Raw genomic sequence first — 26,439 nt, 5'->3', positions numbered from 1 at the left:
CCCATGAAGAACCCCAAGGTGGAGGTGTTTGGCTACCCACCCAGCACCCAGGCAGGTGTCGCCCCATTCAACATCCTGGTGGGTTTCCTCTCCATCCCCCTCCCTTGGCTCTGGGGGCACTTTGCACTCACTGCTCTTTGAACGTGCTTCTCCAGGGTGTCCTCCCACTATTTCCCAGGCATTTGGAGGGGTGTCCCCTCTCCAGGTACCCTGGTGGCCTCCCCTCCCCATGGCATCATATCTCTGCAGCACACACTGTGCCTTGCTGGAGGGTTGGTGAATCCCATCTTGGCTGGGAGACTGTGTGTCTTGTAACAGCTTGACCAGATCAGGGGGTCAGTAAGACTGAGATCAGCCTGGCTTGGCCTGGCAGTAATGTTGCGTTGAGTGCCTGGCCATTTCCTTCAGCCTAGAAGATGGTGCTGAGGTCTGCTGTCCTTCTGGGGATCTGGGGCTGCATCCAGACCAGGTTGACAGGTGTTTTACCTACACTCTGCCCCGTGGGAGCATGAATGGGCCAAATCCCCCTGCTCTCATTAGTAGAGCACTGAGGCCCTGAGTTGGAGATTGAATGCACCCTCTCTCTGGGGTCTGGCTGGACTGGGAACTCAGCCACAATAATACACGGGGCTCTTCAGTCTAAGTCTCCTTCTTGAGCTAGTTCTTGCTCCCTCCTAGATCTCTCATTCTTTTTCCCAAGGAAGCCACTCTTGGCACCCTGATACGAAGGTGGGGAGTTGACCAGCTGCATCTGCCACAACATGGCAGCCTGTTGGCAGCCTGGTGCATGGTTTGAACACCTGCCAGCAGTGTGAGAGGGCAGAAGAGTCCTGCCTGCCCTGGCATGGATGCTCAGTGCAGATTTCAGCCATGCAAATGGCCCTAAGCATATTGGAGCCCCTTGGAGCTGTGGGATTTTGTATGATGCTGATTGAGACTGGGAGAAATGGGGGGCAAGGCCTGAAGGTGTCAGCTCATTCTTCAAGTCTGGCAAAATGTCCTGAATAGGCCTGTGGCCTGAGAGATGTGAATTCAGCCCTGCTGCCAGCTTTATCTCCCCACCAACAGGCTGTGGGGTCAGTGGAAGGCAGGAAGGTGTGTGGAAAGGATGGGGGGTGACACAACTGGGTCTGCTTTGTGTGGTCTCTATAGGTTGGTGGCCACTGCAAGAACATCCCCACGCTGGAATATGGATTTCTTGTCCAGGTAAATCAAGTCCCTAACACAGCTCTCTCTCTCTCTGGAAACCATCTGTCCCACTGAGAACTCCCTGCTTTAATCCTCTTCCCTCAGGTCATGGGAGTCAGGAGTATTTCTGGCTATGATTTGCCCTGGTTTGTGGGTACTGTCCTCTTGGTGGAGAGGTTGTACTGACCAGTGGGCAGTCCCTCTGTCCACAGGCCCCTGTCTTCAGAGACAGATGTCTTGTTCCTGCTCCTGGCTGCACTTGTTTTTATACTGTGCCCCTTACTATGGCATCAGAGCCACAAGTGCCTCAGTATGGAGGAAGGTTGGGTCCATGTGGCAGTGTCATCTTCATGCCATGGGAATTCCTTGCTGTGAACAGGGAACATTTCAGGCCATGTTTTCATAGGAAGAAATATGGTACTTTTAACAGGGGTTAGTTGAGACTATCCCAGAGTCTGGAGCTGCCAGGCCTGGACTCAAGGCCATTCTTCCAAGGGCATGAGGAGGTCAGGGCCCTGCCAGGCCTCCTTTCTCCTTAGTGAGCTCCCACCTGGTCTGTGCATCACAGTTCAGAGCCCTTCATTGCCAGGGCTGGTACCACAGATAGCTTTGCTCTTCACAGTTAAGTGGGTCCATCTGGGGGTGTCAGGGACATGGTTCTGCCACCACTCATTGTTTCCTTTGCAAGGCAGTGGAGTTTGAGGGCTGGGCATGGGCACCCTCATCAGTGTGCTGGCTAGGGAGACATTCAATACACTGTTGTACCCAGGGCTCCCATGTCCCAGGCCACGACTCCTGCCTTCAACCCAGATATCCAGGTTGCCACCTGGCTTCCAGGAGTCACGTCCAGCGATAGCAAGAGGAGCTCCTTTGTTATGGGATGCTGCGAATGTGTCTGGACTGCTCATGAGGAGCTGTCAGTCCAGGCTGGGACATGATGAGCTCTGCAGACTTGCCCCTGCTCATGCCTGTTCTGCTGCTGGTCCCTCCAGTTCAGGTGTACAGGGATAGGGCAGTGGCTGACCTGTAGGGGCCAAGTGCATGAGGGTGTAACTCCTACACCTTGGGTGTAACTCCATGGGGTGTAGGTGAACTCTGCCCAGCTTGGTCTCTAAGACAGCAGGTGGGACTGGACAGAGCCAGTGCAGCCCAGACCTGCCATTTGCCTGATGACATAGTACCCACCGAGTGTAAGATTTTGTGCAGTCTGGCACTGCCTGTTCTGGCATCTTCCTTGGGGTGCAAGGTGGCTGGTGCTGGGGTTTCTTCCTGACCCTATTCCCCCATGCTTCCTCTTTGCAGATCATGAAGTACGCTGAGCAGCGGATCCCCACCCTGAATGAGTACTGCGTGGTGTGTGACGAGCAGCACGTCTTCCAGAACGGGTCCATGCTCAAGGTACGGCCTGCCCCAGACTGTGCCCGTGGCACTGTCTGCCCATCCAGGGTGGAGAAGTGCCCCTGGGGCAGAGGATGAGCCCTTGGCATGGATAGAGGCCTGGTGTCCTGTGGATCAATCAGAGTTGGGAAATCTCTGCTGTTCCTTCACCATCCGCCGAAAAGCTGGCAAGTCGGTCAGCAACACACAAGTCCTTGACTTCAGGAAAGCCGACTTTGACAAGCTCAGGAGGCTTGTCAGTGAGGCCCTAAGGGACCATGACCACAGGGAGAGGGGAGTTCAAGAAGAGTGGTTGCTCCTCAAGGGAGCGATCCTCAATGCACAAACTAAGTCTATTCCATCTCGGAGGAAAGGCAGCAAGAGGGCACAGCAGCCCCCCTGGCTCTCCAGGGACCTAGAAGATCTCCTGAGGCTAAAAAGAAAGGCCTACAAAGGGTGGAGGATGGGAGTCACCTCCAAGGAGGATTATTCTGCACTGGTCCGGTCCTGTAGGGAGCAGACCAGGAAAGCCAAGGCCGCAACTGAACTCCAGCTAGCTTTGAGCATCAAGGACAATAAGAAGTCCTTTTTCAGATATGTGGGGAGCCGGAGGAAAAGCAGGGGCAACATTGGACCCCTGCTTAACCAGATGGGGCAACTGACAACTGACGCCCAGGAAAAAGCCAACCTATTAAATAGGTACTTTGCGTCGGTCTTTCATCAGTCCCATGGGACGCCCATGCCCGCTACAGGGCCGGGAAGTCCGGGTGACGGTGATCCCCTGCCCTCCATTAATGCTGACTTTCTGAAGGAACATCTTGAGAAGCTGGATACCTTCAAGTCAGCTGGCCCTGACAATCTCCACCCCAGGGTACTCAAGGAGCTGGCGAGCATCATAGCCCAGCCTCTAGCACGGATCTTTGAAAACTCTTGGCGCTCTGGTGTAGTGCCCGAAGACTGGAAGAAGGCCAATGTGGTGCCTATCTTCAAGAAAGGGAGGAAAGTGGATCCGGCTAACTATAGGCCCATCAGCCTGACTTCTATCCCGGGGAAGATCTTAGAAAAGTTTATTAAAGAGGCCATCCTTAATGGACTGGCCGACGCCAACATCTTAAGGGATAGCCAGCACGGGTTTGTTGCGGGTAGGTCTTGCTTGACCAATCTCATTTCCTTCTACGACCAGGTGACCTATCACCTGGACAAGGGACCTGCTGAAGTCACCAACTAAGTTAGCTCAAACTATTTCTGTCTTCGGCAGAAGGCACACAACCTACACTGTCCTTTCTGCTTCAGACTTCTCAGACTCTTATCAGACCACTCTGAAGCTGTGTGCTGCAATACCTAATCAAAAATCTGCACAGCATGATAAACAATTACAACCTTAAATTCAACGTGCAACACTAACCCTAATGGTCTCACAGCCAATAAATACAGATTGAAAATGCCTCCAGGAATACTTTCACTTGATGGATTACAATAGCTGTGCAGAAGCTTTTTAACAAAGCTTATGGGGGTCATCGTTGACCACAAGATGAACATGAGCCTGCAATGTGATGCGGCAGCTAGTAAAGTGACCAAAATGCTGGCTTGCATCCATAGATGCTTCTCAAGCAAATCCCGGGACGTCATTCTCCCCCTGTACTCGGCCTTAGTGAGGCCGCAGCTGGAGTACTGTGTCCAGTTTTGGGCTCCACAATTCAAAAAGGATGTGGAGAAGCTTGAGAGAGTCCAGAGAAGAGCCACGTGCATGATCAGAGGTCAGGGAAGCAGACCCTACGATGACAGGCTGAGAGCCCTGGGGCTCTTTAGCCTGAAAAGGCACAGGCTCAGGGGTGATCTGATGGCCACCTACAAGTTTATCAGGGGTGACCACCAGCATCTGGGGGAACGTTTGTTCACCAGAGCGCCCCAAGGGATGACGAGGTCGAATGGTCACAAACTACTTCAAGACCGTTTCAGGCTGGACATAAGGAAGAACTTCTTTACTGTCCGAGCCCCCAAGGTCTGGAACAGCCTGCCACCGGAGGTGGTTCAAGCGCCTTCATTGAACACCTTCAAGATGAAACTGGATGCTTATCTTGCTGGGATCCTATGACCCCAGCTGACTTCCTGCCCTTTGGGCGGGGGGCTGGACTCGATGATCTTCCGAGGTCCCTTCCAGCCCTGATGTCTATGAAATCTATGAAATCTATGATCCATCTGCACCCTGGTCAGGCAGAGACTCTGGCTTCTGGGGTGGAAGGTACCTCCTTCCTTCCCTTCCCCATCCCTCATGTACTTGTTTATCACCCCAACACCCCTGAGCTGGTGGGGCTGGACTTCTCCCTGGGTGAAGGAGCCTGGGGGATGCATTGTGCTGGCCTGCAGGAGGGAAAGTTGCCTGTTCTGCTGCTGCCCCCTGCTGTCTGACTCATAAATAGCACACAAGTGTTCATCTGTCACTTGTGCCCTTCTCCTTGTGCCTCAGTCAGCCTGGGCCTCAGTTTCCCCACTATGCTCGCACCCTCCTGTAGCAAAGCACCAGGGGGCTGCAGCTGGCCAGTGCCAGAGCCTGCCCCAAGCTGTCTGAGCCCTCAGGTGGAAGGTGTGGAGAAGGGGGATGGATTGTTGCTTCTGTGCCCCTCAGCAAAACGAGGAGCCCACAAGGCAGAAACAAAACAGGTTCCCAGAACGCATCAGTGTGTGGTCACACTGCCAGAGTGCGTAAGGTAACAGCCTCCCAGTGGCATGTGCTGGTCACAGCCCCCGGGGGGAGAGCAGCATTGCAGAGATGCCAGGCCTTTCTCCAGTCTCACTGCAAGTAGCTTTGGAGCTAGGGCTGGAGAGCGACGTGGAAGTGCCACAGTGGCCAGCCCACAAGCCTACCTTTGACCCATAGTGTCGCTTTTGTCTCCCCTGCAGCCGGCTGTGTGTACGCGGGAGCTGTGCGTCTTCTCCTTCTACACCCTAGGAGTGATGTCCGGGGCAGCGGAGGAGGTGGCCACAGGAGCAGAGGTGCCGGCGCCAAGTGAAGAACTTCACTGGGGGCAGGGGAAGGAAGGGTTAAGAAGGGCCACCTCCATCTAACTCTAGGGAGAGCAATTAGGGAAGCAGGAGAGCTATAGTGGCCTGGGATCTGTCTCTATGGTAGGCAAGAAGCCCTCTGAGGAGCTGTTCTTGGGAGCCCAAGCCCAGCACTGGGAGAAACTGGAGTCAGCATGGAGGAGCACTGCATCGTGGGGTGCTTCTCAGACATCTTCTCCCTACCTTGTATAGAGCAGATCCCTCCCTGCTCCTGATCAGGGCCCTATGCCTTGGAAGCAGCTCACTGCCACACAGGCAGCCTCTGTCATGCATCTTGCAGCAGGGCCTGAGCTGGCTCCCCGTGAAGCCAAAGGCAAAACTAATCTGTGATTTGGGTGGGACTAGGGTCAGGCCCCTGTGAGGCTGGGACTAGCAGAGGGTGATTAGGGGTGACAGAGAGCTCAGGGCCTTTCTCCCAGTGCCTGTCCTCCTCCTCCTCTCAGCCCCTCTCCCTCTGTCCCAGGTGGTGGACCTGCTCGTGGCCATGTGCCGGGCTGCCCTGGAGTCTCCACGCAAGAGCATCATCTTCGAGCCTTACCCCTCTGTGGTGGACCCCAATGATCCCAAAACGCTTGCCTTTAACCCCAAGGTGAGTGCAAGGGGGCCCAGGGGACTGAGGGGGCTCCTTGTGCCACTGCCAGACTAAAATGAGAGGGAAGGGCAGTGAGTGAGACTCCAGGAATGGTCTGGGGGGTCACCAAACTGGGAACATGGCCCTTTTTGAGGCTATCCCAGCTCTGCTTTTTCTAACCCTCTGTTGTGCCCCTGTCACTGTCATCTGTGCGGTGGGCAGAGGAGGTCCAGAGAGCTTCCTTCCCACTGTGAACAGGGTGCTCATTGCTTTCACATCAGGGTAGCAGGCTGGCTCTATCATGCAGGCAGTGTGTACGTAGACATTTCCAGACATGGCTGCCCCTTGAGGGGTAGGAGATGCTACACTGTCGTGTAGAGGGATGTCCTCTTTCTGGTTGTTGACTGACCCTGGGCATCTGCCTGGGGATATAGGAGTTGCTAGGTGGGGATCAGAACAGGGCCTAGTCAGCCAGGATGTGGTTGTTGACAGTGGCCTCGGACAGGTGCCCTGAAGTTGGCATCCATTTTCTATGGGCGGCTGCAGACCAGAGCGCTGGGGCAGTTCCATGCAAGAGGAAGAGAGCAGGTTGCAATCAGGTCCAAGGCCCCTCTTGCTTGTAACATTGACTGTGGTATCCTTGCTCCCACTGAGCTCTGATACGATCTGTGGGAGACGGGGTGGAGGGGAGAGGATCATGCAGGGACTCGAAGTCTCCCAGGGAGGTCACAACCTGTGAGTGAAGAGTCCCTCACATCAAGGTGTGGGGATTGGCAGGGAGCAGAGGCTGACACACTTGTCCCTCCCTTCCCATGTGCTGCAGAAGAAGAACTATGAGCGTCTGCAGAAGGCCCTGGACAGCGTGATGTCAATCCGGGAGATGACCCAGGTACCCAGAGCTGCCACCACCAGGCCAGGCCCAGGGCAGACCTGAAAGCTCTCTGATTCTCTCTATCCACCTGAACATCTGACCCTCCCACCCCATCCTTGTGGGGTGGCTTCCAGCTGCCTGCTTTTCCCCATGCCAGGGCAGAGCAAGCTACCTCAGGACTCCTTGGAGTTCTGCATTTGTGTGACTGGGACCATGACCAGGGCTTCATTGTGGTAGACCTTGGCCAGATATACAGTGAGTGGGGGTCTCTGTCCTGAGAAGTGCCTCACTGAAATCCAAGCTGGGTCTAGGACCCACATGCTCCTGGGTAGTTGTCTGTTGCCCCCAGCCCTCACGACCCAGGATTGCTAGTGACCCTATGTTCTACCCACTACCAAAGCACACATGAGCCATGTGATTTCCCCTCCTGTGTGAAAGAGACTCCATGGTCCGCCTTTGGATAGGCCTTTCTGACCGAGGCCTGTCCTGACTTGGGTTGACTGCCTGATGACTGGGGGAACCTTATATCTGTAGCTGCAATCACTGACTTATCTTTGGCAGGGTTCGTATCTGGAAATCAAGAAACAGATGGACAAGCTTGACCCTCTTGCACACCCGCTACTGCAATGGTAACCCCACAGTGGGCTTCTGGGCTGGGGTAGCCTGGGCTGAGTTAGAGCAGGGGCCAGAAGGACCAGTGAGGTGCCAGGGGGTGAATGCACCAGCTCACAAAGGGGTGCACTTTCAGAGAGCTGGGCAGGGGACCAAGAGACCTTTCCTCTTGGAAAAGCACCCATGAGAGAGGGAGGGGCTGAGCTTCCTGGGCCCCACAGTGTCACCATCCCCAAGGCAGGAAGGGTCAAAACCCAAGATTATCAATGAAAGAAAAGGCCTGGGCATCTCTGAGCCTGGAGCAGAGGTTGTGCCCGGCTCCTGGGCTCCCCTGTGCCAGTTCTGGCTTAGGAAAGTGCCCCCCAAGCTGTGTCTGTGTGGCTGTGCTTCTGGGGGTGCCATACAGGGAGCTGTGACCCAGGGAGGAGTATGGGGCTCAGCCTTTTTCCATCCCTTGTGGCCAGTCTCTGGGCAGCCGTCTCTTGCAGGGTTGATGCTTGGGGGTCAGCTTGAGCAGGTAGTGAAGCATGAAAGGCAACAGCTCTGAAGACAGACTCTTTGCCCTGTGAACGCACCCAGCTAGGTGCAGCAGGGATCATCTGACTGTCTTCTGACATGCTGAGGACAGCCCACCAGTTAGGCCAGGGGTCAGGTCTATTTTGGTGGGAAACCACACCAGAGGGGCTGGCTGTCACTCCCGTGGGCTAATGCTCTCTTTCTCCCCAACTACCCAGGATAATCTCCAGCAACAGGTCACACATTGTCAAGCTACCTCTCAGCAGGGTAAGCAGCTGCTCCCCTCTTGGGGTGGGATCTCCTCCCCTTGGGGTCAGGTTGTCAGACGCCCTGCTGTCTGGTGTTGTACCCCTTGTGGGTGCAGCCCTGCTGCCAGGAGAGGAGGAGGAATACATGCTACCCATCTGAGCCTCTGCCCAGCAGAGCCTCCCTGCCCCGCAGGGTGTGGAGTCACCTCCCTGATTTGGGTCTCACAGGGGTAGTTGAGCAAATAGAAAGGAAGCACTAGGGCTCAGGACAGCAGGATGTGTGTGTGTGTGCATGTGTGTGTGTGTGTGTGTGTGTGGTGTGGGAACAGTGATGCAGACAAGACCAGGGTGGTGTGTGCAAACATCCCCTCAGCTGTGTGTGCTTGGTGGGGTGCCTCGGTGGAGTGTGCGAGGCCTGCTGTAGTGACTTCATTAAGAAGACATCCATTCCTTCTCCCCCACACTGTTGGCCCTGGCTCAGGCCTACAGCCAGGCAACCCCTCTCTCGGCCTCCCCCGGCTCCTTACAGCCCTCTTCTACTCCTGGGTTGGTGCCAATGGGCCGCCTCTACTGGCATGACTCAGCAGCCCTCAGCTCTGCCAGTGAGTGCCAGCAGTGTGACTCAGCAGAAGAGCCCTCTGTCTGCAGGCAGGGTCCTAGCACCTGCCTCCCCTTGCCCAGCTGGCATCTGAGCAGGCCCACTCCAGCTGTTGTGGGCTTTTTCCCACTCCTTATCCCCAGGACTGGAGTCCCCTCTGGTACATGAGCAATAGCTGAGCAGTCCCCCCATCCCTCACAGGTGACTTCTCCCTGGACTCAAGAGCCTGTTCAGGGACAGAGCGGGGATTTCTCTGTCCTGGTGGTGGCATCTTCATGACAGAGGCATGAGTCTAGCAGGATGCCAGATACAAGGCACTTGCTTATGAGTGTCCACTAATGGCTTTCAGACTGTCCCAAGCTGTGTAGGGCTGAGAGGTGGGTAGCAGCGTCTAGGCACTGGCCTTCATGCTGTCATGCCCCTTTGTGCTCCAACAGGAGCTGTCTGGGGGCTCAACTTGCCTCTGTCCTGTTACCACTGGCTCCCCCAGTATCCATGCACCATTGAGCCCTGCCCCGGTCTAGGCAGCAACCAGGGGTGGAGCTGGGGGCAGCGTTGAAACAAGCTTCCGTGCATGATCTCTCTCTTTTTTATTTCTCTCTCTTTCTCTCTCTCTTGCTCCTTCTCTTTTTTGCTCATATGTTTCCCTTGGTAGCAGCTGAAATTTATGCACACCTCACACCAGTTCCTCCTGCTGAGTAGTCCCCCGGCCAAGGAAGCCCGCTTCCGCACAGCCAAGAAACTCTATGGCAGCACCTTCGCTTTCCAGTAAGTCCACGGAGAGGGGGGCTCCCTCTTGTTGCCCACTTGCACCAAGGAGCTTTCCCTGGCTACTCCTTCCTGCAAAGGCCGCTAGGCCACAGGAGGTCTGGGCTGGCTGGCCTTTTGGGGAGTGGTTGCTCAGTTGCCCCATAGCACTGGGGACAGTGCAGTGATGGAGAAGCAGCTGCTCCAGCATGGACCCGTTGCCCCATAACCTGATCTCTTCCTGTGCTGGTAGCAGCACTTTGGGTCAGGCCCTTAGAGCTAGCCTGGCAATGGAAAGGTGAAGCTGTTTACTAGGGATGGGGACTTTCTGTGGATGACCGCACACCTAACTTGATCCATGGCCCAGGGATGGGGACTAGCTTCCAGGGCAGTCAGCAGCTGGCTAACACCCCTCTGCCTTGTTTTCCTGCCTGCTGCTTGCCAAACTGTAGCAACAGTGTGCTGCTGGCTGGACAATCCCAGCCTGGTGTGCCCACCCCTTCCCATGGGGAAATACCAGGGGTGAGGCTGTGAAGGAGCCACCAGACTAGCAGTTGCTTATCTGCACCAGGCGGGTCCTGGCCCTTTTTGAGGCTATCCCAGCTCTGCTTTTTCTAACCCTCTGTTGTGCCCCTGTCACTGTCATCTGTGCAGTGGGCAGAGGAGGTCCAGAGAGCTTCCTTCCCACTGTGAACAGGGTGCTCGTTCAGCGGGGCTGCTGCTGTTTATCCTCCATGGTGGGAGCAGAGCCAATATCTCCAGTTAGCTTGAACCACTATTCTGCCCCAGGGCCCAAAGCCGTTGAGAAGGGGACTTTGTGAGAGTGTCTCCTGATGAAGCAGAGCAAAGGGGAGGGGAGTGTGGGTGTGTGTGTTTGGGGGCACAATTTAGTGAGTGTATAAGTATGAGGGAGGGTGTGGGGCTCTAGACCAGGGGTGGGCAAAATGCAGCCTGGGGGCCAGATGCAGCCTGCCAGGCCATTCTAGCCAGCCTGTGGGGCCCCTAAAAAATTTGGAAAATTAATATTAATCTGCCCTGGGCTGCCTGTCATGTGGCCCTTGATGGCTTGCTGAAACTCAGTAAGCGGCCCTCTGCCCAAAATAATTGCCTGCCCCTGCCCTAGGCCCTGATGTGGAGGGGCAGTGGGCATGGAGGCTGAGTTGTGAGGGAGGCAGGATGTGTGTGTGTTTGCATGCAGGTGGTGCGAGAGGAAATGGGGGTGTATGTGTGACAGGGTTGGGGAGAACGAGGAGCGAGAGGATGCACAAAGAAGGAGGGAAGGGTTTGTGATTCTGAGCGGAGGGTGTATGTAAGAGACCAAGAAAGAAAGAAAGAAAGAAGGGTGCATGTGTGTCATACTGAGCAGGAGGAGGAAGGATATAGATGTCAGGCAGAGATGGTACATGTGATTGTGGGTCTGAGTGGAAGATGTGTATGTGCCAGGGAAGCTGCATGTGTTGGAGGCTAGAGAGTGTGCGACTGTGGTTTTAAGTGCAAGTGGGGGAAGGACGGGGTGTGAGTGGCAGGACAGTCCCCGCGGGGCCATGCTGCTGACCCCCCAGTACCTTGCTCTTGCAGTGGCTCTCACATTGAGAACTGGCACTCCATCCTGCGCAACGGACTGGTCAATGCGTCCTACACCAAACTGCAGGTAATGGTCCCGCACCCACCCCACCCCACCCTGGAGCAGCCTGTGGCCTTTCTGCACCACTCTGAAGATGACATGGGCTGGTGCTTGGTAAAATGCATGATGACCTAGACTTTTCAGTGCCTCTCCCCAAGACATCCAGGAGCCAGTGGCTTGGAGATCCCCAACCTGTCCAGAGCCAAGATTAACCCCTGAGTGCTGGGCTCCAGCAAGTCCCTTGCAATAGGGTTTTGTGTCAGTGTGGTGGCCCTTGGGTTGGTGGGCTCTCCATGGACAATGCACTCTCATGCACAGGGGTCCTGACTGTGTCCTGCTGAGGTAGCTAGCCCTGCCTGTCCCTCCTGACCTTGGGGCCTCTTCTAGATGCTGAGAGGTGGGTGTGCAGCACTGTTTTTTGCTGCTAGGGAGTCCTGTGAGTTTGTGCGCTGTGGGTGAAGGTCATATGTCCAGGTCTTTGCTCTTCCTCCCTGCCACACTGCAGCTTTAAATCTGACAGCCAAGCCTCACAAACCCACCCACCTCTCCACGGCATGCTGCAGCCCTGAATTACTGGCTCCTGGAAGGGGCAGGCAGACAGATATAATTAGACAGCCTGGTGGGCCAGGGCCTGTTGCATAGGGCAGGTGGACAGATTGGTAGGCAGGGGTAGGGTGGATAGCGTGATGGAAGTAGGGGGAGGCAGTGTGGGGTCAATGGATAGCATGATGGAAGTAGGGGAAGGCAGGAGAGGCTGGCAGTGGGTAGGGATGTGCAGCTGGTACCTGCCAGAGGGTCGGTGCTCTGGATTTCTCCCCTCTCCCAGTTCTCTTGGGCTGGGATAATATGGCATCTGCTCCTGTCCCCACTGAGGCTGGGGCAATGTGGTGCTGACTTCCACAGCACTTGCTCGCACTCTGTGCGTGTTGCTCACACTGGTGTTTCCCTGCAAGCTGCATGGAGCAGCCTATGGCAAAGGCATCTACCTGAGCCCCATCTCCAGTATTTCCTTTGGATACTCAGGTAAGAGGCTGTCTGCCCTGCCATCTCTCCACCTGTCTGTGCATGCCTTGTCCCATGGCATCTGTAAGCCGCATGTTCCCCTGCATGTACAAGTCCAGTTGCAGCCTGCCAGGCTGACAGCAGGGCCTGGCAGTTCAGAGTGCTGGGGGAAGGGAGGGAGCTGAGATGCTTTTGCTGTGGTGATCCACAGAGCTGCTGTAAACGTGCTCTGGCCTTGCCCCAGCCCCACAGTGTTGCTGCAGGGCACAACTCCCATATCAGGTCAGTGCCAGCCCAGGAAGCCCTCCTCAGATCCGTCCCCAAGTGCTGGCCTCACCTTCTATTGCAAACTGCCAACCCCCCTCCAGACATGGCTTCTGCCCCCAGACCCTGTATGATTGTCATCAGCACCCCAGGCCCTCCTATCCCTGTCAGCCCATCCTCTGTGCCATGCCAGGGAAGCTGGGCATGTGAGTGACAGAGACAGGTTTAACCAATGGTGATGGGGGAGCTAGCCCAGTGATTGGCATATCATTGCACCCATCTTTTCAGAAGTTTAGGCCTCAGCAGATTGGCTCTTGTGTGTGGTGGGGCATGTGCCCATCAGCTGTGCAATCCCTCCATACCTTCCTTCTCCCCTATCCCTTGGAAGCAAAAGCAACTGGACCTGTCTTTAGCCATCAGCTGGCTGTTCTGTACCCTGCAGCCGTCTGATTGCATGGTAGCTTTCCCAACAGATGGACGCTGCTTGGTGAGGCAGGCCCTGGCTGGGTGGGTACTCACTATAAGAGACAGGGGTGGCCTCAAGTGGTGGGATCTTTGTTCAAGTGGCCACTGTCCCCATGGCCCGAGTGCCTGGAAGCAGCCTGCAGTTTGGCAGGTCCAGTCTCCTAAACCAGTGGGTCTTGCCTTTCTGCTGGGCAGCAAGGTGCTTTCCCAGCTCATATGGTGCATGCCTGCGGTAGCCAGCATTCAAAGGATGACCAAGGCTCCCATGGCTACCAGCCCCCGCCGCTGGTCTCTGGCCATGCAGTACCTTCCCTCTGAGGTCACCATCAGCGAGGACAATTATGGCTTTGCTGTTGGAGCTGACTGGACCTCAGTGCTCTGCCATGCTGCTCACATCACCGCTGAGTGGCATGGGGGGTGGGACGGGGACAGGGAAATCCCTCTCTGGTATGAGCTGGGGCCCCCAGATCATGGGATAACTACTGGGGCCCTTTTTCCACACTGTTTTGCTTCTCCGAGTGTAATGGCACAAAAGGCCAATGAGCCAATGGCTATGGAAGTGCATAGAGATTAGGCCCTGTTGGAAGTTTTACTTTATATTGGATTTTTGACAATTTTTTTTTAAATGGGAAGTTCATGCTTTGATTCAAAAAAGAATGTTTTGGTTAAAAAAAAAATCAGAAGTACAGATAATTCATTGAGTCACTTTTGGCTGAAAAACCAAACTCTGTCGAGTCAGAAATGCTGCTCCGGTGCCTTGCGGGAGCTTAGCTACACTTCAGTTCCCTCCAGTCCCCTTTCTCTGCTAGGGACCAGCTCCTTGCCCAGGTTTGGTCTCCCACAATGCACCACAACTGGGCTCTGTGAGGTAACACCTACCCTCTCCAATGGGAGACTGTGATGCATCCTGGGAAATGTAGTCCGATGAAGAAGTGCATCTCAAAAAGAATAACAGGAGCCTAAGTTGACTGAACTACAGCTCCTGTCAGGCCTGTTACAGCAGTATTTCCAGATTGAAATGTTATGTCCAAAATTGTCCAGTTTTCAATTTTTCATCTGAAAAAAAAATTCTGAAAAAATGTTCTGCTAAAAACAGCTTTTCCATCTTGGCAGGGATTTCAATGGGTAGATGCCCTATTTTCTGACCATCCCGAATCATCACCTGTTCCCTGGAACACCTCTGCTAAGGCCACTATAAGAAATCCTGACCCGCTTGTGGGCCAGTCCTGCCCTTATTGCACACTAAAGGCTCTTGGTGATTGATTTCGGTGGAAGTTTTGGATGCAGCAGAAACCTGGCATCAGGACCCTCTGCTCTCAGCCCATCACTTCTCCTGGTCTGTCTCTCACAGCCTCGCTGAACTTCGCATTATATCTTTCATCTGAGGCAGTCTCTCCATGGTGGAGTCTAAAAACCAGGCATTGTGTGTTCAGATGAGTGCAGGGCTAGATTTAAGTGCCCAGCCCTACTGACTTTGGTAGACTATCCAAAAGGTCCCTGGAACCACTTACTGTGGCAAGATCATTTGCAAACCTGAACAAGCCCTGGCCTATCCTGGACTCTGCACTGGTAATCCTTATTGGAGCATGGGTCCTGCCCAGGGGTGGGTAAGGGCCCCAAAGAGCTGGGGGATTCTCTTCCAGTCTGTTTTTAAGTCAGCTGTTGCCTGTGCAGAGCCAAGGCACTTGCCAGCTGCAGATGGCATGTCTAGGGAGCAGCAATCCTGTTCAGGAAACAAAGTATTTTGGTGCATCAGGACATTTACATCAGGCCCCACCTGTCTTGTCTGTGGCTGGTGATGATGGGAGGGAGGGGAGGTCCTAGCACCACTGACCTAACTTGATCTGTTGTCTGCTGTCCTTACCTAGCCAGCCTCCTCTGCACTCAGCCCCATGTCTCTTGATGGATACTTTGCATCTCCGCTGTGCTGTGAGATACAGCCCTGAAGCTCTAGCAGGGCTGTGTGGATAGGCAGGATGGCCACCCATCATATAGCCACTTCCATCCCCTCTGCAAACATCCCTGTGGCTCCTTGGCCAGCTGAGAGCAAGGGTGTGGCTGGTGGGAGAGCTGTACCAAGCCATGTGTCACCCCAGCCCCAAGTCCTGCAGCAAAAATTGCTGGAGGCTGTGACAGGCTTGTTGTCACAGGGTTGCCATGATGCTCCCTAGTAGCCTCACCACTCCTGTCTGGCTCAAACTCCAATGCCACTCTCCTTGGGTTACTCTCCTGCCACACCTTGTTCTTAAAATATTGATTCAGGGATGCTGACAACAGGCCTGAGAGCAAGCCCTGATCCCAATAAGTTCCCACCGGGTCTCTCCTGAGAGACCTCTAGCCTCAATCCAGCCCTCAGCCTTACTAGGCCCCTGCAGGGCAGCAAGAGCCTTAGTGGCAAGATGTACGACTCCTTCACCTCCTCTATACCGCATCCCAAGCCCCATACATGTTCTCTCTTTGATCTTTCTCTTTACATACTTGGCCCCCTTGGGCTCACAGACCCCCCCAGTCCCACACACAGCTGCTCCTCCTCCAGGCTCACAGACCCCCCCAGTCCAGCTTGGCCCGCTCTGGTCTTGTGGACCCTCTGGCCCAGCTCAACTTTTCCCTGATCCCTCTCGGACCTTCCAGTTTGTGTCCCAGTCTTTTTCTAGGCTCCTGGGCTCCTCACTGGGCCCCCCCTTCCTCAGTCTGAGGCGCCTGATCACAGTTCTCTCAATAGGCTGAACTACTGGTTTAACTCAAATGAATAAGAAACATCCCTGCCCTCTGCCAGGCATCTGGATCCCTGTAGAGGTTTAACACAGAATAAGGCCACTTGAATTGGAAGCATTCTAGAGTTTGTGCATTTGTTTGAGATCTGTCAAGTCAAAGGTTTAATTTAATGAAAAGCTGATTTAAAAAAAAAACCCAACAACTCCTAACCTTAAGAATGTTGTCTTAAGGTTAGTATGTTACTAACAGTCTGTGCCTACCAACACTAATTAAGGACTACTGAGTAATTGCTGCTTAAAAGCAAGTTTGCAAAGTTACACATTCTGAAATATGACTATGCTATCATATTCTTTTGCAAGTAACCCCAGTCCCAGGAACTTGCCCCTGTTCCCAGGCCTGCAAAGTCATTCAGCCAAGTCCCTTCAGGAGCCAGGAGCTCCTCACTGCTCAACCACTGGGGAGAGATTCCCTAACCCTCCAGGCTTGGGTTTAAATAGCCCCAGCCTGAGCCCTCTTTCGGTCAGGTGAGTCCCTCATTAGCTCCCCTCTGCCACCTGCAAGCAGCCTCCTGGGCTGCTGGTTCCCTTAAAGGAGCAGGCAAATCCTAGTGCCTGCTACAGAGACAATCAGGTGCCTCTTTCTGGAGGAGCCTGCTTCTGGGGGCTGGCAGCCAGAGGCATCATGGCTACTGGCCAGACAGCACCATCGGGGGCAAAGCAGTGCTCGGGGTGTGGAAGGAGATATCCATAAAGACCTGGCTTTTAGGGCTTTTACTGACCCTTTTTTCGTTCATGGAGGCTGGGGAGCCGGGATGTGCTCTGGTACCAACTTATTCCTCGTCACATGTGGAGGCAAATGCAGGAGCACTGTGATTCCCACAGCCCTCGTTCAGGGGACCCTGTGGGCCCCCAGAACTGTCACTCTCATGATCTGGGGCTCAGGCAACCTGGCAGGTCTGTGAGGCAGAGGGAGGCAGAAGATGATGTCTGCTCCAACCTTAGCCTCCAGCCCGACTGAAACCTCTTGCCCTGGTACAGGCCTTCCCCCTGTGGGTCAGAGCTGCCAGACCCATCAGTTTCAGGAACAGGCCTTGGCAGCTTGTTTTTGACTCTCTTCATGCCCTGAGCCCAGAAATTGCCTGGGCAGCATAGACTTGGCCCAGGAGTGTTCGGTGATGGTGCATGTCTCAGGGGCTCCAACATAAGCCAGACACAAGGAAGTCAGGGAGCCTGTGTTGCCAACAAGCGCACTGATGGCTTCTACTACTTGAGCTTTGGGCCACCAGGCTTGCTGCTGCCCAACAGCGTGTTGACCGAAGCAACCCTGATGACAGCCTCCAGACTGAGATAGTCCAACCCCTGGGCTCCCACCACCAGGGCACCACTCCACCCTGACCCTTCAGGCCACCATTGATGGTGACTTCACAGCGCTGTAGGTGTCTCTATATCAATTCTCCCACAGGCAGCATGCAGCCCTTCTGGTAACACTTTATTGTAGATCCCTGCTCTTTTAGAGCCTGCTACGTGTTAAGTTACAGAGGATGTTACATGTCAAAGGCAAGGCCCTGGCATAAGGTAGGAAAGGCTGCATAGTGGGTAGGGGCACCGACTGTGACTCAGGAGACAGAGGGTCTGCTCCCTGCTTGGCTGTAAAAGCCCTCTGTGGCTTTGATCATGCCTCTGAATCTACCTCATGACTCAGTTTCCTCTCTGTAAAATGGGGCTAATCCTAAAGGCTAGATCTAGACATGGCTGTGTGGTACCAGGTGAGGAGGAACCATGTAAGGACCTAGATAATCAGCATTTCCTCCTCCTCAGGGAGCCTGGCAGAGTGAGAGAGTGCTTCCCACCTCAGCCAGGCTCCATCTCATATATTCACCATGTCAACTCTATGTCTGGCCGTTGGCCTCGGCTGCCTTGAAATCTGTTCCCCTCAGATCCTGCTGCGGGTTGTGTTGTCAGCCATGCTGCTCTCTGATGACATTGTCCCACCCAGCCGGGGGTGGCCGGTGGCAAATGTAGTGCTGCTGCCCTCCACTCAAAGTAGGCTGCCCAGCACAGCCCCCTGCCATCTCCCCCAGAAGGCAGCTGTCCCCTGTGGCACATGCTTGCCTTAGGGAGGCCTTGGGTGAACAAGTGCTGATCCGTGGCGCTGTTGTGACTTTGTTGCCAAACAGGGATGGGGAAAGGACAGCACCGGATGCCCTCGAAGGATGAGCTGGTCCAGAGATATAACCGGATGAACACCATCCCCCAGGTAACCGGCCCTGAGGGATGAGGGGGTGGGGTGAACTGGAGAGCAAAGCAGGGTATTGTTTGCTCTTCTGACCTCAGGGGGTGTTAAAACTGATGTATGAGATACCCCATAATACATTGCTGCTGCTGTACTTCTGGGGAGGGAGCATGGTCCAGTGGGTAGAGCAGGTGACTGGGCATCAGGACTCCTGGGTTTTGCACCCATTTCCACTCACCTGTGTGACAGCCTCTCTAGATGGGATGTTCCTGGGCTCTTGGCCTCAGTTGAACACTGCTCATACTGATAGCAATGCAGCTTTGGGTTCAAAGCCAGCCCTGAGCAGTTTGTATACCTGCTTCCTATGCCTCAGCTTGCCTCTCTGCAAAACTGGTACATTTCTACTCACCTTCCTCTCTGGTGATCACCCTGATCTTCTACATCTGGAGCCCTGGTTTTACATCCTTTGCATGCCTTACAACAGATGTCTGGGGGTATTTGTTGTGGCCCTTTGTGGCCATTTGTGCAAAGCCCAAAGTCTTATTATGTGTCCCGAGACATGGAATAGTGGGGAATTTGGGGGCTGGGGACAAAGCTGAGCTGCACTAGTATAGCTCTGTGTGTGCACCCCAGCCCTGGTCAGTGCCTGCCCACTCCATGCACAGCCCAAGCCAGTGCCATAAACCTCTGCATGTCACCTGCATCAAATCCTGGACTTAATGCAACTGAAGCTTCCCCAGGCACTGCTCAGTGGAGGGTGCCAGGCTTTAAGCAGCCTGGAGACCAGCCTGTTGAGTACTGGGAAGGGGATGGAGCCTGAGAGCCACCCCTGAGATGAGAGCAGGGCCGCAGAACCCACATCTGTGCAAATGACAGAGGCCAAGGAAGGGCAAACGTGGGATGGAGGGGCTGGGCACTGGGGTCACACTGCAGGTCTGGGCATTGGGGCAGGCCGGGCTGCCAAGTAGCAGGGGCAGGGACAGGGGCAGGCGGTGACGCTGTCTCTGTGTGGATCGTTTGCAGACCCGTTCCATCCAGTCGCGGTTCCTGCAGAGCCGGAATCTGAACTGCATAGCACTTTGTGAAGGTAAGAGGGGCTGGGGGTGAGGGGGAAGAAGAAGTCCTGGCTCACTATCTACCCCTGGGAACAGTACAGCACCAAGCGTGTGGAGCATCAGCCCTGGGTGCTGCGGGCACCTTTGGTCTGCCTTCTGAGGTCTGAGGTTGCTAGTACCAGCATGGGCTGTGCCCCTGGTGCCTGCTGTCCCCATGCCGTGGTGGGAGGGGCACACTGCTCAGGACTCCTCACCATTCCTACTGTGGCTCTTGACATCATCCCACTTGTGCTGTCCTCCCTAGCTACCCTGGTGCATGGATTACCTCAGAAGAGGGGTTGTGACACAAGAGGTCCCTGGCTCCTGTGCTGTGAGCATCATGGAGGCCCACATGGGTTTGTTTCCCTTTATGGGAGTGTCTCAGCCTGTCCAGGGCAGTACCACGGCTGGAGGGGAATGATGCCACACCATCCATGATGCCACAGATGTAGGGGAATGCCAGTACCATGTTTGGAAGGGACTGATGCCAGTACCACAGTGGGAGGGGAATGATGCCGCATCATCCATGAGAGCCCTGGCTGGCTTTGCTCACTTGGGTTCCTCCTCAGATGGTGGTGGTGACCCTGGCTCCCCCATCCCACAGCTCTCCTTGGGGCAGGAGGATGCTGATTATCTGACCTTCTCCTCCCCCAGCTCAGTGAGCTGCCAGGGGAAGGGAGGCAGTAAAGTAGCATGGGTTGCTGCTGACACTTAATTAAGCCTTGGTCTCATTGGGGTGTCCCTTCCTTGCTTGGTACCTCAGTTTCCCCTCCCACCCTTTTTTCTGCCTATACAGCAAAGACTGTGACGGGACACTAGTAATACATCGAAGGGGAGCATGAGATTCTCTGATCTGGGGTCTGGTACCTCCAGAGCACTGGCCAGTAATTTCACTAATGGACAGAACTTAATGAATGAATGGATAAATGCTCACAGTGGCTGCTGGGACGGGCGTCTGTTCTGGGGGAACAAGAGTCAGTTGGGTTATGGCTCAGTCTAGTGCAGTTCCCTGGGACTGACACTTGGCTGCACTGCTGCGCAGCACCATCCATACCCTATTACCCTTTAGCGGCCGGCAGCCACCTCCTGTCTCTGGGGTGGGCAAGGAGGGTCCCAGGAGGCAGTTCGCTCTCTTTGGGAGTTGCAGGATGTGGCCCATCATGGCCAAAGTCCAAGGCAAGGCACTGGTATAGTGCAGGATGTGGGACAGGATGGGGCTGGCTGGGCTGGGCAGGCGCCTGTCTGATGGCCTTCCCTCTTGGCAGTGATCACCTCCAAGGACCTCCAGAAGCATGGAAACATCTGGGTGTGCCCAGTCTCAGACCACGTCTGCACCCGCTTCTTCTTTGTGTGAGTACTGGGGAGTGGTGGGGTTGACCAGACTGGGCCAGGGTATCAGGAGTGCAAAGGAGATGGCTAAATGTCATGGGCACCAGCCCTCCCCAGCCCTGGAGAAAAGGGACTTGTGGCCCATGCCTCCTAGCACAGCTCCAGTGGGGGCAGGGGGCATGTCCCACACACACAACACATGGATCTCAAGTGCAGCTTCCACGCCAGTGCAGCCAGGCCTCACAGTTGTGGCTGCTCCCTTTCCCTCTGGCACTGCAGGGTGGCAGGGGGAGAACTCCTGGCCAGAGCTGCATTGGGCACATAGAGATGGGGCATTCTCAGCCCCATGCCTGCCTGCCTGCCTGGGGTCAGCAAAAGGCGGACGGGGAGCCCCAGCACGGTAGAGCTCAATGGCTGATACATGCGAGCATGGGGTGCTGTTGAAGGCCAGCAGCAGCAGCAGCTCAGGAGGGAGCGTGGGGGCAGAGGGCCCTTGATCCCCATGCACAGCATCCGCATCCCAGCAGCGGGGGCTGCATTTAGTCCCTGGGAGCCTGGCCTTGGCCACATCCTGCCTAGGCAGAGACCTGCCTCCACCCTGAGAAGGCGGCAATGAGTGATGCTCAGGCCCCTTCACAGGCTCTGCATCCTGAACATTAACAGACAGGACCATCCCCAGGTGCGGCTCAGCGTGGGTACTTCAAGTGAAGTGCCCTTTTCATCAGCACGAGGGCAGCTCTGTGGTATCCAGGTTCTGTCGCTCAGTGTGAGGCGTCTGTGTGTGAAGGCAGAGGCTCCTCTGTCCACACAGAGAGACACTGTTGATGGGCCAAAGCCCAGTATGGAAACTCCCCTTGTTGGGCAGAGCTGCACAAGGCTTGTTATTAGCCCAGTGGGCCCCTGGCAGCGGGGAACCCATCCTTGTGTGTCTCCCCTCATGGAGCTCTCCCCACATCGCAGGTACGAAGATGGACAAGTAGGAGATGCCAACATTAATACTCAGGACCCCAAAATCCAGAAGGAAATCATGCGCGTGATTGGAACTCAGGTCTACACAAACTGAGGGGCGCACGGAGCATCCCGCTTGTTCGTGCAGGGAGCCAGCGAGCTGTTCCCTCCCCTCGACATGGGCTGAAAGGAGTCAGGTGTCCGAGGCTGCCGACTGGAGCAATGAAAACACCGGCTGGAAGAAGGAACCGGGAAGAAGCGGGGTGGGGGAGGTCGGGGATCAGGGGAGGCCTCAGCCGCCTCCTTCAGGGAGGACCATGCTGCTCTAGCCAGCGCCTCCATCTGGACAGTGATGGTTGTGGTGCCATATCAGAAGCCCAGCAGCGAGTCAGTTTTCCCCCCTGGCTCCGCTTCTGCCTGTACATAGATGTAAAGCAGAGAATGCAGAAGGGGTGGACTTGTGGATACTTCCCCGTTTCCTCCCCAACCTGGCCCCAAAGTCCCTTTGTCCCAGCACCGCGAAGGAGCCCGTTGCCACGTCCCATCTCACTCATGCGCCCTCTGCCCGCAGGCCTGGCCTTTGTGGTGGGGCAGGTGGCCATTCTCACGTTTACAGTGATGACGTTTTTAACGACTAACAAAACAAAACGAAACAAAAAAATGGTTTTAGCTTATTAAAGTTCTTTAAAAAACTCTCCAACTTCTCCAGTGGTGTCACAGGCTCGCGGCGTGTCTACTCATCAGTGCCTGTGGAAGATAAAGTCTACTACTGCAAGCATGTAATGGTTTTGCTCTCTTGGCTCAGGAGTGGAGCTCTGGGGTTTAGCGCTGAAGGACCTGGGCGTGGAGCCTGGGGAGAGCATTTGAACCCTGCTGTGGGTGACTGGTTCCCTTCATGTGCTGGCTTCGCTATTCCTCCTGGCACCAGGAGGAGGTGCTGTGCCCCCCCCACCCATTGCCATCTCTCCTTGCTCAGAAATGAGTGCCTGCCAACACTCTGTGAGACCAGCTTGGTGCAGCAGTGCCAACCAAGCTTTGGAGAGCTGTGACAGCAGCCCTGCTCCAGGAGGCACCAACCACAATGGCAATGCCATCACCAGCCAGGGCAAGCTACTAGGTATTCAGTGATGTGAGCTTCTTGTGGGCAAGAGTGGTGGTGGCTGACCCACCGGCAGCCAGAGGCTGAGACCTGCTCCCCGTTGCTGACAGAGCAGGTAATGACCAGTAGGAGTCTCCACCATGGCAGTTTCCTGTGGGCAGAGCTGCTGACTGGCATGTGAGGGGATCTGTAAGGATGCTCCCCAAGCTCCTGTCTCTGCAGCGTTGCTCTGGGACATGTTCCATTTACTGACTGCAAGTTGTGTTGGCAATGGCAAGATGTGGGAGCTCCCAGTACGCCAGTGCTATCAATACAGCAGGGGCATCCGTCACTAGGGAGGTGGCCCACCTACAGTGCTTGGTGCCAGGCAAGCCAGGTCTGGTCAAGCTCACTGGGCTCCTTTCCCCTCAGCCACCATCCCCAGGAAACAGTTCTGCCATCGGCTCCAGGCTGGTGCTGCTCCACCAGGCAGGGGAGGTGCTGTGTCACTCTCCCAGAGCTGCCCCGTCTCTGCAGGCCTCAGAAAGGAGAGAATGGCTTTGTCCTGTAGCAACCTGTGCTGCCTGTATCTGCACTGCTTATGTGTGCCCCTAACACACCTCTCTGCGTGCTGACAGCTTTGAAGCCATCGGCTTATCCCAGGTCCCCAGCCTCCATTGAGGAGAAACTGGCTCTGATTCAGCAAGGGCTGGAGGCACTTGCCCAGCTTTATGCCAATGACTGGCTTCACCGAAGTCCATGATGCTGTTCATGTTACATGTCTGCTTGTGTCGGTCTGGCTGAATCAGGGCCTGTGATACGAAGCTCCTCCTGTTCCAGCTCTTTAATGACACTGCTTGGCTCCAAATCTTTGTGGCACTTCCTGGCCAGGACCTAGGCTGGGCATGCTGGAGATGGGATTTGAATTTCTATGGGAAAAAAGCACCTCCGTAGTGGGCCAGTGCTTCAGCACCAGAAGGTATCCTCTTCATTTCAGGACTCAAGGATGCTGGGGAAATTTAGGGCCATGGTTGAAATCTGGACCCTGGTGAATTCCATGAGAGCACGATTTCACCCCACATCTTTAGAGAAGACCTCTGATTTGGGACACCTTTGTTCTAGGATACCAGCCCGAGCTGGAAAGACAGAGCAGGGTACTTCTTTCTTCTATTGACATCAGATGGGGCGAGGGGAGGATGTTCCAAACCATTCATGTCAAACGCCTCCCTCCCCATTTAAAATGGAGTCTCCTTAAATTGGAGGCAATTCTGAATGTAAATTCTTCCAGAGGAACCACAATTTCTCCTGCCGCAGGAGCTGCCCCTTAGCACAGACCCCAATGCCCAGAGGCTGACACGAAAGATTCAGCTACCTGGAAAGAATACAGCTGCTCCCACAGCACTATGGTACAGAGAGCTTTCTTTCTCTTTCTCTCTCTCTGGGAAGATCTTGTGTCTGTTGCCATTTCTCCCTGTCCCAGTAAATCAAAAACTGGCTTTTGGGGCTGTTTGCTCAGATGGCACTGGAGCTGAGCTGATAAAGTCAGAGCCACCACGTGGTCCGTGTAGGAAGATCAAGAGTAAAAACAGATAGTTCAGGGTTGTAGCATTGCGCCGAAAGCCACGTGCCAAGTGGCACTGTCAGCCAGGTTTGGCCACATCTTGCGGATGGGCAGAGACACAAAGATGAAGAGACTCACACATGAAACAACAGGGAAAATTCCCACTGGACTGTGCTTTATTTCAGTCTAAGCAGAATATCATTAACTACAGAGCTACAGAGTTAACTTCCATTCGTCTTTCTTTATACTACAAGGAAAGCAAAAGAAGAATCATTCAAAATAATCAGAATAAATTAGAATTTCAAAGCCCCTGGTGGTCTGTTCCCCCCCACGCACCATCCTCCCCACCACCCATGCTCCCCCTCCTGGGAAATGAGTGCTCTGTAGGCAATTGCCAAAAAAAAAAAAAGGAAACAAAGGAAAAAAGAAAGAAAAGGCAGGAAAAAAAAACAGCTGAAAAAAATCATTTGGAAAACAATAAAAAGATGTAACTTGAATGAAGTGGTGGGTGAGAAATAAGGAGGGCTGGGAGCAGCATGTTCTGTTCTCAGTGACCTTCCATGGGAGGGTGTGAGGGGTCCATTTGGTCTGGCAGCCCAGTGTGTCCACCCCGACCCTAGGAACTGGCTTCCAAAGCTGGCGGAGCAACTTGCCGTCTGGGCTGCGTCTAGCTAGTCAAAGTGATGGGCACCTCTGCCCCCATGTTGGGCTTTGGTGCCTCAGAAAGAAAGAAGGTAATTATGGGTTGGTAGCTTCTTACAAAGCCACCTTGGTCCTGGACTGGGTGAAGAATGGAACGCACTGGAAAAGACTCACATATGGGACTGCTACCTTGAAGTGTGATTGGGCTGGAAGGATGAAACGTACCCTCCCCTCTCCCCATTTCCCTGCTCCCTACAAAAAGGAAAAAAACAAAAAAGCAGCAATTAGAAATAGCTTTTCCATCAGGTGGCTCAGTGAGAGACTTCCCAGGCATCCCCTCCAAAGTCTGAGGCATAGAGAAATGCATTCAGCTGGACCGATACATCCCCATTGCTCCGACTGCAGTGCTCGGGGGTGCGGACAGGAAAACTAACGACTTGAATGCAAGATTGGAACATCGCTCTCAGCAAACTGAGCTAGGCCAGACCCCTCACAGTTCCCATGATTGCTTTTGGGAAAAAGCCACATCAGCATGGAGAAGCTGAGAAGAAAGGCTGGGGAGAAGGAGATCAGGTCCCACAGTGTCTTGGGCAAGGCCATTTGAAGCCACATGGGCAGTTGGGAGGGCTCCTGAGCTCAAGTCGGTATCCTGGGATGGGAGATGCTGCCTGTGATCTCAATATTCCCGTGAACTCCTGTCATATTAAACCTCTCCTCACCAGTCTCTACCAGCCCCTCCTCACTGGCTGAGTCTGGGAGAAAAAGGGGCAGTGGGGACACCGTGCAGGAATCCATCATGCCAAGCGTATCTTCCACCACTAGCCAGCTTAGTGTGGCTCTCGCAGTGTTGCCTTCAACCCCCATGTTCCTCCTAGCTGAGGTCCCCAGGCCTCTCCTGGACACAGTGCACAAATACCAAGCAACTCTGAGCCTCATGACAGCAGATGGGAACTTTACTAAGGTGGGTGCAGGGTCTGTGGCCGGTTTGGTTCCATGGCTTCCCAGGTTGGGGGAAGATCAGGGGCGACGTGACATAGGACACGTGGGCTTGGCCAAAGATAAGACAATGAGCCTTCAAGAGGAAGGCAACAGAGCCTGAACATCTTCAAGGGCAGCTGGCAGGAAGCAGGGAAGGGCAGCTGGAGAGCAAGGGGGTGTTGTCATGGGTGGTGCAATGGAGCACAGCCAGGAGATAGCAGCCTTTATGTCAGAGGTAGCTTTACACTGAGAACGCGCCTGTAGGTGTCCTGGTCATTCCTTCAAGGTAGCAATAGGCTATGGCAGCAAAAAATTAGCCCTTAGATATGGCAGTCACTGCTGTGTTTGTGCTCAATGAAAACGGTGGGGATGGAGCCAAGGGGAAAGAGCAAGAAGGTGAGAACAGAAGAGCTTCTGGGACAGGGCGCCCCTGTCCAACCCTGCATGAGCACAGCCCAGCTGAGGGATGGCGATGGCAAAGCAGACTGCCTCTTTGCAATTAAGCACACACCTTCAATCAAGAACCGAGGGGTTGTGTGCCAACCCCACCTTTCTCCAGCCCCTCTAGGGCAACCCAAGTGCAACCTTGGAGTTTCAGACCAGTGCCCCCCTGCCACCCTCTGCACCATGACCTAAACACTCCAGAGCATTTGAATCATCCATGTTCTCCTCTCCCGTTGTCAGCGTCTATCAACCCCAAACTCATGGGGGAGACA

The 26,439-nt window shown here is 54.6% G+C and overlaps 1 protein-coding gene across 1 annotated transcript in view; it reads left to right on the top strand.

Annotated features, from left to right (window-relative positions):
* PARP6 (poly(ADP-ribose) polymerase family member 6) overlaps nucleotides 1-22,151 on the top strand; it is a 50,081-nt gene extending 27,930 nt beyond the window's left edge. The window contains exons 9-23 of the mRNA XM_025214014.1: nucleotides 1-78; nucleotides 1,153-1,206; nucleotides 2,491-2,586; nucleotides 5,467-5,559; nucleotides 6,092-6,217; nucleotides 7,023-7,088; nucleotides 7,632-7,699; nucleotides 8,417-8,465; nucleotides 9,700-9,812; nucleotides 11,370-11,442; nucleotides 12,369-12,438; nucleotides 18,038-18,117; nucleotides 19,117-19,180; nucleotides 20,453-20,537; nucleotides 21,477-22,151. The exon at nucleotides 1-78 is cut by the window's left edge and continues 172 nt beyond it. Coding sequence (XP_025069799.1) covers nucleotides 1-78; nucleotides 1,153-1,206; nucleotides 2,491-2,586; nucleotides 5,467-5,559; nucleotides 6,092-6,217; nucleotides 7,023-7,088; nucleotides 7,632-7,699; nucleotides 8,417-8,465; nucleotides 9,700-9,812; nucleotides 11,370-11,442; nucleotides 12,369-12,438; nucleotides 18,038-18,117; nucleotides 19,117-19,180; nucleotides 20,453-20,537; nucleotides 21,477-21,579 — 1,218 coding nt within the window. The 3' untranslated portion in view covers nucleotides 21,580-22,151. The remainder of the gene's footprint in view (nucleotides 79-1,152; nucleotides 1,207-2,490; nucleotides 2,587-5,466; nucleotides 5,560-6,091; nucleotides 6,218-7,022; nucleotides 7,089-7,631; nucleotides 7,700-8,416; nucleotides 8,466-9,699; nucleotides 9,813-11,369; nucleotides 11,443-12,368; nucleotides 12,439-18,037; nucleotides 18,118-19,116; nucleotides 19,181-20,452; nucleotides 20,538-21,476) is intronic.
* The last annotated feature ends 4,288 nt before the right edge of the window (nucleotides 22,152-26,439 follow it).

This window comes from Alligator sinensis, unplaced genomic scaffold, assembly GCF_000455745.1.
Source record: "Alligator sinensis unplaced genomic scaffold, ASM45574v1 scaffold971_1, whole genome shotgun sequence".
Lineage (NCBI taxonomy): Eukaryota > Metazoa > Chordata > Crocodylia > Alligatoridae > Alligator > Alligator sinensis.
The sequence above is the reverse complement of the archived record's forward strand: the minus strand, read 5'-3'. Positions and strand labels throughout refer to the sequence as shown.